Source organism: Suricata suricatta, chromosome 16 (assembly GCF_006229205.1).
Source record: "Suricata suricatta isolate VVHF042 chromosome 16, meerkat_22Aug2017_6uvM2_HiC, whole genome shotgun sequence".
In the NCBI taxonomy this organism is placed as follows: Eukaryota; Metazoa; Chordata; class Mammalia; order Carnivora; family Herpestidae; genus Suricata; species Suricata suricatta.
In genome coordinates, this window is record NC_043715.1 from 43,620,064 (window position 1) to 43,630,352 (window position 10,289).

The following is a 10,289-nucleotide window of genomic DNA, read 5'->3' on the forward strand; positions in this document are numbered from 1 at the left end:
GACTATTGATTATAAGGTCAGAAAGTCAGTCTTAGGATCAGGATGTGTTCTCCTGACTTTGCAGGCAGTTGCCTAAAACAATTGCCATTTTGCCCAGTCCATAGGTTTTGGCCCAGTTCAAACAGAGAGGCCTAAGGCAATTTCTCTGGAGTGGTCCTTCCAACTTCATTTTAAAATGGCTCCATTCAGGTCGATTTTTGCCACTAACATTAAATTAGTCATCATTATCTATATCTTATTGTGTTCTCACCAGGAATGGTAAGAATGGATGGTGAATTTTGTGAAATTTGGGTGGGGGTAGCATTTATGAAGATAATATGATTTTCTTCCATTGAACTATTAATATCATGAGTTATTAGTGGACATTCTAATATCAAACTATGTTTTCATTATTGAGAAAGTCCCACTTAATTATGATTTTAAAATATTTATTTATTTATTTATTTTTGAGAGAGAGAGAGAGAGCGCACAGTGGCAGAGAGGGGTAGAGAGAGAGAGGGAGACACAGAACCTGAAGCAGGCTCCAGGTTATGAGCCATCAGCACAGAGCCCAATGTGGGGCTTGAACTCATGAGCTATGAGATCATGACCTGAGCTGAAGTTGGACGCCTAACTGACTGAGCCTCCCAAGCACCCTGATTTTATTTTTGAACATGCCTTTGGATTTTTGTTTGCTGGTATGTCGAATTTTGTGGTAATATTTGTGATATAATAATATATTTGTTTTTTCCCTGGTTCTTGGCACAGAGCTCCTAATACCCTGGCAGTTTTCTGAGTGATAGGAATGTCTTTTGTTTTTCATAATCAGCCCCTTTGATCACACCTGAGTATATGCTAATGAGGTAGCTCGGGTAGGGCCCCTAGATAGTCTCAGAATGGGGTTGGAGCACCAGAGAGACCAATGATTAGAGGATTGGCACTTTCCGACCTATTCGCTGACCTCCAGGAAAGGGGTGGGTGGCATTGGTGGTTAAGGGTCAGAAAGACTCTTGCACTAGGATATTTGACGAGCTTCTGGGTTGGTGAACACACTGAGGTGTTGTGAGAATGGCATTCCCAGGGAGGGCAGGGGAGCGCCAAGCCTTCCTCCTGCCTATACCTTGTCCTGTGCATCTCTTCCATTTGGCAGCTCCAGACTTGTATCCTTTATAAATTCATAAATGTAAGTAAAGTACTTTCTTAAGTTCTGTGAGCCATCCTAGCAAAGTATCATCCCTAGGAGGGGATTGTGGGAGCCCCCAACATATAGCTGATTGGTCAGAAGTACTAGTGGCCAGAGATTTCAGACTGGCTCCTGGAGTCAGGAGCAGTCTTGTAGGACTGAGCCCTTAAGCTGTGGTAGCCAAAGCATTCCACTTTGTGAGTGTTCGTAGTGGTGGGGGGAGGGGAGGGACCGGAGGAAGCTGTTCCCCCCAGGGCTCCCTCTACATGCCCCTATCCTAAAGATGTGAGACCCCCTTGAAAACTAGCACCCTCTGAGGTCCTGTTCAGCACCGGGGCAATTCAAGAGTCATCTGGCCTGAATTCTTTCTGCTCTAGCTGTGTTTCATTGGCTTTGCAGGAAGGCCAAGATTTTTCCAAACTCCCTCAAAGAAGTGAAATAGGGGTGTCTGGGTGGCTCAGTAGGTTTAATGTCTGACTTCAGCTCAGATCATGATCTCTTAGCTTGTGGGTTCGAGCCCCGCTTCAGGCTCTGTGCTGACAGCTTAGGGTTTGGAGCCTGCTTCTGATTCTGTGAGTTCCTCTCTCTCTCTGCCCCTCCCCACCTTGCTTTCTCTCTCTCTCTCTTAAGAATAAAATAACATTAAAAATTTTAAAAAGAGGTAAAATAAAGACAGGGTCAAGGTGCTTACTTTGTGGGCTCTGAGGCAAGTCTTCTCTCTCTCTCCAGCCCTGCCCTCTCTGGACTCTCTGTACACCTCCAGGAAAAGAACCCAGAAAACCAGTCAGTCCTGACAATTCTAAAAATCATGCCCCATGTGAGTTACTATTTCATTTTTCCTTTTCTTTTTTTAAATTTTTTTTTTTATTTTTTAGTAATCTCTGCACCAAACGTGAGGCTTGAACTCACAACCCTGAGATTGAGTTGCAATGCTCTACCTACTGAGCCAGCCAAGGGCCCCTCAGTTTTCCTTCTTGAAGTGATGTGTTGTGTGATGCGAACGCCAGCTTTATTTATCCCCAGATTCTCTGCCTTGCTTAGCTGTCTGAAGGAACCACTCCCAGATCTCTCCCATTCCAGTGCTGATCCTAGCAAAGAGCTCCATTCTTCTCTAAATGCTTTCCTCCTCACCAGAGAGTGGTTAGGCAATTTTTCAGATCATTCTGCATATTTTACATCCAAAGTCTTTTGCCAGGAGTCCTAAGGAAGCAGTATTAAGAGCAGTATTATTAATACTAATACTCCCCTTAAGAGCAGTGTTAGGATAATGGTTTGGTGAGGTAGTTACATGGACATATGGCAACCTGATCTTCTCTATAAACCTAAGTTTCCCACTTGGAAGTGACAGCATTTCTGCTGAGTGTTCCGAGCCTCAGTATGTGATAAAATGTTCTGCAAGCCTTCTAAGATCGGACGGTAAACTGAGTCCTGAGAAGGAAGAGATCTTGCCTCTTGCATATTTTCCTGTTGATGCTGTGACAAATCGCTACAAACTCAATAACTTAAAACAAACACAAATTTATTACCTTATACTTCTGGAGGTCGATGTCTGAAATGAGTTTTATAGGCTAAAATTTAGGTGTCTTGTAGGTCTGTGTTCTTCTTGAGGTTCTAGAGAAGAATCTATTTCCTTGCATGTTCCCAGCTGCTAGAGGTTGCCCGCATTCCTTGGCTTGTGGCTCCCTTCCACTGTCCCAGCCAGCAGGCATCTTTCTGACCTCTGCTTTCATTTTCACATCTTCTCTGACTCTTCTGCCTCCCTCTATCACTTAAAATACTCTTATGATTACATTGGGCCCAACCAGAGAATCGAGAATTATCTTCCCATCTAAAGATCCTCAATCACATCCACAAAGTCCCATTTGTCATAAAAGGTTACACACTCACAGGTTCCAGAGATTCAGATGTGGACATCTTAGGAGGGTGTTATTCTACGTGCCACAACCCGCTTGCCTAAGAACCAATAAGGGGATGATCAGCAGTCAGGTTTACCTCGGGGTTGACCAGAATGTGTCCTCAGGCACCTAGACTGGCATCCATCAGCTTGCTGTAACCTAGGAACACAGAAAGTAGAAATAAAACCTACCAGGTGCCTACTCTCTTGAGAATTGTAGATTTTTAGAACTCAAAAACATTAGAGGATTTAATTGAAATACTCCCAAATAAGCAGATCATTTCACACATAAACTGGAAATATCAATTTTATTCAGTGACATAATATTGTGACTTGAAGAATTTTAATCTTCATTCTTTTTTTAAAAAAAATATTTATTTATTTTGAGAAAGAGAGAGTGTGCATGCACAAGTGGAGGAGGGACGGAGAGAGAGGGAGAGAGAGCATTCCAAGCAGGCTCTGTGCACAGAGCCTCCCCCAGGGCTGGATCTCATGAACCGTGAGATCATGACCTGAGCTAAAACCAAGAGTCAGATGCTTCACTGACTGACCCACCCGGGTGCCTCAGTCTTCACAAAATTCTTAAGTTATATCCAAATTCTATGTTTTAGCCTAAAGATTTGTTAAAATTTGTTTGGAAAGATTTGATTAAATTTGTGACTATTTTTCTTTAAGGGGAGAAGAAAAGGAAATAACTCATATTTATTGAGAATTTATTATTTTTGGGAACTCGAAAAGCTTAGGCTATGTGATTGCAAATAATATTTCATTTCATTGGAGAACTGCATTCATCTGGCTTTTTGTATTCCTGGAGTTTTCTGGATAATAGAATTGTCCTATTATACATTGTAAGTTTTGTCTTTAGTGTCTTTGTTGACACTGTAGTTCAGGCACCTAATTTCTTTTAATGGTACGAGGTGTTCATCCATGGCCTATTTATTGTGCCATCCCCTTCCTTCATGGCCCCCGCTTTTCTTTTCTCATTTTACCTTAAAGTTATTGCCATATTTTCACCAGTAATAAATGGATTTGTTGTTTCAGTGCTTGGTGACTTTCAGGGATGTGGCCATTGACTTCTCGCAGGAGGAGTGGGAATGCCTGAACTCCACTCAGAGGGACTTGTACAGGGATGTGATGTCGGAGAACTACATCTACCTGACCTCACTGGGTAAGATCATCTTGTACAATACTCAGAATCTGTCTCCCATATTTTCTGCCTTTTTCCTTGTGATTTTCTGATTTCTATTCCCTAAAGAAAGGTTTGAGTGCTTTGGAGGTAGAAATGTAACCGAGCTCAAGGAGTTCACTACTTGGGGTGCACCAAGTTGCACACAACCCAGGGACATGCTGAAAGCAGAGAACTTTGTATTACTTGCTACAGAGACAGGGAGATTGGTCTGAATGCACTGATTCCCTGTGGGATTATCACAGGAGATTTTTGCACAGTGTATCGGGGTGGGGGCAGGGAGCCTGTACCGGCACTTCTGGTTCCGTTGCGCCTGTCCATCATGTCAACATGCCAGTACGTACATCGTATGTTCAAAAAATGGTGGACAGTCCACCCATAGGAGGAGATCTTATTATTTTTTAAAAATGTTTATTTATTTTGAGAGAGAGGGAAGAGGGACAGCAAGAGAGGGAGAGAGAGAATCCCAAGCAGGCTGATTGCTCAGCATGGAGCCTGGCATGGAGCTTGATCTCAAGCTGCAAGATTATGACCTGAGCCGAAATCCAGAGTCAGATGCTTAACTGACTGAGCCACCCAGGTGGCCTGGAGCAGATCATATTATCATAAGGAGCTAAGGTAACTTCAGGTCAGCTCAGTGGGGGAGGGGCTTCTGTGCAGGTCCTCAGTTCTATTCTGGCTCAAACTGGCTCACATAAAGGGCTACTGGGCTAGACACACTTAGCAAGGGACTGTCAGGTGAAACACCTATTTAGGTGTCTCCTTGGCTGGAACTGTTGGATCTGCAAAACAAGACACGTTCCTTTCCTGCTTCCCTCCCTCCTCCCTTCTGCTGATAGTCATAAGCCCTCTTATTGGAATAACTTCCCCTTTCATCCTAGCTAACGAAAGTAGACAGCTCCAATGTGTATATTCCTTCTTTAAAATATAATTTTTAAAATATAATTCTTAAAAATTATTATTTATGAGAGAGAAAGAGAAGACAGAGTGGAGGAGCAGCAGAAAGAGAGGGACACACAGAATCTAAACCAGGCTCAAACTCATAAACCATAAAATCGTGACCTGAGCCGAAGTCAGATGCTCAACCGACAGAGTCACCCAGGTGCCCTTCCACTGTGTCCCTTCTTACTTCTCATCCTTCAGACCTTCACATAAATCCTCTGTCACTCCCTTGTCTCTCTCTGATGACCAGCGGACTGGATTTGGATCTAGAACTCTTATACCATGACCATGACCATATCCCATTTCTTTTTTTTTTTTTTAAGCTGGATGTGTGATCCTTAAACCAGATGTGTTTTCTTTATTGGAGCAAGGAAAGGACTCCTGGATGGTGAAGAGAGCCGTGACAAGAAGATGGAGCTCAGGTGAATGAAGAGCAAATCACGTAGGAGCAGCTCTTGCTCATAATAATACAGCTGGTCTGTGAGGTGGCAGCACTTGGGGATGTTTGCGTGACGCTCTCTTCAAAGGCCTGTGGAAAGAAGTCTAAGGTCTTAGCAGGAAGGTGATATCAATATGAGTTCCCAAAGGAACTTCCCTTCCAACTCCCATTTACCGTTCTTCCTCTCTCATATTACCCTTTTGTTTTAATGAGGAAGTTAGCTTTGATTTCTTCCATAGATAATCCTGTTTATTTATTTATTTATTTCCTTATTTAATGTTTATTTTTGAGAAAGAGACAGAGAGACAGAGCGTGAGCAGGGGAGGGGCAGAGAGAGAGGGAGACAGAATCCAAAGCAGGCTCCAGGCTCTGAGCTGTCAACACAGAGTCTGATGCAGGGCCTGAACCCACAAATGATGAGATCATGACCTGAACTGAAGTTAGACACTCAACCAACTGAGCTATCCAGGCACCTCTATACTTTTTAATTGAGTTCGTATTTCCAGCCGGCAAATGTTTATGGAAGGCTTGCTGTGTTCTTAGATTAAGGTAATCAGGGATGATTTCCCAGAGGAGGTAATTTTGAACTGAGGCTTGAATGAAATTAGCCATGCAAAAAAAGGGAAGTGTGTGTTCAGGCAGATGGGACAGAAGTGCGTAGGCCCTGAGAAGATGCTGAACTTCACTTATCTGAGGATCAACAAGAAGGTGCACGTTAGAGATGATAGTGTCTTGGAATGGGGTCTAATATGTGAAGGTAATGAGAATGGGTTATATCTGATGGTACAATTAATAGGATTTGCTGAAGAATTGGAAATAAAAAGAGGCACCAGAGTTTGGGAGCCTGCAGAAGGAAGTCACGAGTTATGCATTGGAGATAGCCATTCGATATTCTTGACAGAGAAGTTAGATACACAGTTGAGAGCCTGCAGGATGGTAGTCAGGACTGAGGGATGGGCATGAGGTCAATCTCTGGCTGATGGGACGAGATGAGATTATGGAGGGAATCGATGTCGATGGAGGCAGAGTAAAGTCCAGGGGCTACACCATGGGGCATTCCAACATTGAGTTGAGAAGAGTGAAAGGCTCCAGCAAAGGAAATTCACTGGCAACCTAAGTAACCTATGATCTAGGACATAATGAGGAATACAGAATCTTTGGAACCAAGTGGAAAGAGTGGTTAACTATGACAGACGCTGCTACAAGTTCAACTAAGATGAAGGATGAGACCCAACCGCTGGATGTGGTAAGACAAAGGGTGGTGGTGACCCAGACAGAGTAAGTTTGGAAGTGAAAGCAATAAAAACCTGATTGTTGAGGATTAAACAGAGCTGGGAAGAAATAAACCAACAATAAAAACTATTGTGAGGCAATGACTTAACTCACCAGGCAATGTTGAGGGCCCATTTGAGAAATTTTCAAAAGTACAAATAGAGTTTTAAAATATATTAGAAGATTTTTGAGGGGGAAGGGGGAGGGGGGAAAAGAGGTGGTGGTGATGGTGGAGGGCACTTAAGGGGAAGAGCACTGGGTGTTGTATGGAAAACAATTTGACAATAAAATATTATGGAAAAAAAATAAATAAAATATATTAGAAGCTTTTTATAATGGTGTCTTAATAATTAGGACAAAGAAGTATGATTCAAGTTCATATATGCAGAATTATTTCAATTGCATTAAAAGTGCAAGAAAAAAAAATCCTGGAAGCAAATATGGCAAAAATGTTAGTTATGAGGGTGGCAGATAAAGGGGGAAAACATACTGACAGGAAATACAGACATCTTTTTTGAGAAGTTTTTACCAGGAAGTACAGTAAATGAATGGGAGCTGCAGGGAGAACCATAGAATCAAAGGAAAAGTTGTCTTGTTTTGATTTTGAAGGAAAGTCTTTAAGGTGGAGATAAATATTGGAGAGTAAGTGATCTGGAAATATGGGTGGTAGTGGTCAGAAAGGATGATTACTCGAAATTGGGTTTGGGGAGGTATTGTCCCAACTGGAAATAAGCAGGTCTGTTCCGTCTACTGCAGGGGACGGCCGGTGGAGTGAGGTGAGGGAACCAGTGCTTCCGGGAAGCAGTGTGCTCAAGGTTGCAATCAGAGCAAGAGGTGAAGAGCATGCGCAGAAGGAAGGGAGGCTGCAGTTGCAGAGTATCTGCGGAAAGTATACTGTGAGGTCCTGGAGCCCTACTGGTCAGACAGCAAACACAACACTGAGGCACAATAAAGCGTGTCTAGACCTGGAAGGAGACGAGAGTCCTAGTGATGAACGAAGATGTGGGAAGCCGGGCTTTTCCGGAGATTAGGGCTACCCAGAGATGTCAGGCATTAGAGAAGTGATCTTGGTGTAGTTTCTTTGGGGAAGGTGAGTACTTATTCCTGTCGTAAAGGTAGTGAGACTGTCACACTGAGAGTTTATGGAAGTCAAGATCTCCTGGGAGGAGCCATCATCAAGAGCAGGGTGCGGCAGTCTTACCAGCGTCCAAAGCCATGGGGGCCTCCCTTGTAGGCGGTAGTAGGTAGAGTAGCTTTTAAAAAAACGTTTTTACTATTTATTTATTTATTTATTTATTTATTTATTTATTTATTATTTTGATAGCAAGAGAGCGAGGACAGATGGGGGCTGGGAGGAACAGAGAGAGGGGGGAGAGAGAGAGAATCGCAAGCAGATTCCATGCTCAGTACAAGCCCAGTTGGGGGCTGTTTCACGACCATGAGACCATGGCCTGTGGCTATCTTAGTATAAGAGAATGGCAGGTGCAACGTAGCTGGAGTCCGGGACTGGGGAGGGCTTTGGAGGAATAGTCACGTACGTGAAAGGATGAGCCCTGAAAAGATGCAGAGCAGTAGGGAGACTGATGGTAGAGAGAAGAGCATTCCTGGCAGAGGGAACGGTGTCCGGAAGGCCATAGGAAGATGCAGCGTGGTGTTGAGAGCCCAGGGAGGGAAGGGTGCTGGCTGTGAGCTTGGGGGGGTTGGCAGGGTCCAGGCCAGGCAGAATCTTAGGGATTATGAAAATGACCTGGTAGGTTGTGAGCAGCATTTGTTTTTATTTTGTATTTTTTGGTTTTGTTTTGTTTCTTTTTTTTAAATATTTATTTATTTTTGAGAGAGAGAGACAGAATACAAGCAGAAGAGGGCAGAGAGAGAGGGAGACACAATCCCAAGCAGGCTGCAGGCTCTGAGCTGTCAGCACAGAGCCTGACGTGAGGCTCCAACTCGTGAACCATGAGATCATGGCCTGAGCCGAAGTTGGATCCAACCAAAGTTGGATCCTCAACCAAGTGAGCCACCCAGGTGCCCCAGTTTTGTTTTGTTTCTTAAATAAAATAACACAGAAAAAATTTTAAAATATCAGAATGCATCACATGTAGCAGAGATAGATTATTTCATGACCTGTTTGTTTTGTTTATGTTTGTGAGTGTGTACTTGACCATAATATAACATGTATTTCTTATCTTTCTTTGAATTTTGTCCCCAAAGTATTTGCAAGCTAATGGAGAATCTTAAGTAGGACAGTGACATAATGTGATTTCCATATTTAATATATCACTCTTGACGGCCAGATGGAGATTAGAAGAAAGGATCTCAGGACATGACTGAGGGGTTATTGTTCTGCTTCACAAGAGGCACTCTGGGCTCTCTGAGTGTTGGTAATGGCATTGAGGATAAAGAAACAGATTCAAGAGTGATTCGGAAGATCAGTTCAGCCAGAGTTGAGGGGGGCAAGAATGAAAGAGCCTCCCGAAATGACCTCTGCTTTTTAGACTCCAATTTGTCATTTTCAGCCATCACTTCTTTTGTATTTTCTCATTTTTTTCTTCCATTAATTTATGACAATAAAAAGAACTATTTAATCGTGTTACCATAACATGGAAAGCAGTTTGGGACCTAAAGTGGATTCATTTGGTTCCTTGCACTGTTCCTTAGATCACCGTATTGCAACTGAGTTCTTTCCTAGTGTTTTGTAAATGCTATTGTGCTTCTCTGACAGAAACAAAGTAAAAACCCAGGTACTCTCATCCCGGCACACGTGGCTGACATGAGTTGTTGTTAACCTGTGTGGGGGTTTTTAGTTTTTGTTGTTGTTTACAGTTTCTTTCTGCTTTTCAACAAAAGCGTGTTTTTCTTGGATTTCTGACTCATTTCTAAAGACCATTCAATCTTGACTTTACTGATTTATGTTTATTTCCTTTCTCAGCACCATCCTCTATTACCTCTACAGCCTGTGTGCATTGTCTTCAGAGACTGTGGCTGCTGTTCCCGTCACGTTACCGAGTGTCCTTCCACCTGCAAGAGTTATATGACAGGGATAGAGAATCAGATAAATGAGAGAATAAGAAAAAGCATGGACCCAATTAAGGTTTTCAGGGATAGTCTTTCTGAGCAGCTGCCTTTTCAATTAGGACGTTTCAGACAAAAAGGAACTGGCCATGCAGAGAGCATTCCTGGCAGATGGAACAAAAGGTGAGAGTCTGAAGTGGGAAAGGATTTGCTATGTTCCAGGAACCTCAATAAAGGCAGTAAGGTTAGAGCATTGTTTCTGAAGATAGCAGGTATTCAGAATGAGGTCAGAAAGGTAATCAAGGAATGGATCATGCAGGAGCTTTTAGGCTTTGAACAGGAATTTTGATTTTATTTGAAGTACTAAGGGTAAGCCATTGAAAGG

The 10,289-nt window shown here is 42.9% G+C and overlaps 1 protein-coding gene across 1 annotated transcript; it reads left to right on the plus strand.

The window, feature by feature from the left end:
- Positions 1-1,901: 1,901 nt before the first annotated feature.
- LOC115281036 (zinc finger protein 30-like) lies at positions 1,902-10,125 on the plus strand. Its single transcript, XM_029926286.1, has 4 exons — positions 1,902-1,979; positions 4,098-4,224; positions 5,508-5,606; positions 9,822-10,125. The coding sequence occupies exons 1-4, from the start codon at positions 1,971-1,973 to the stop codon at positions 9,950-9,952; spliced, it is 366 nt and encodes a 121-aa protein (XP_029782146.1). The 5' UTR covers positions 1,902-1,970; the 3' UTR covers positions 9,953-10,125.
- Positions 10,126-10,289: the final 164 nt, after the last annotated feature.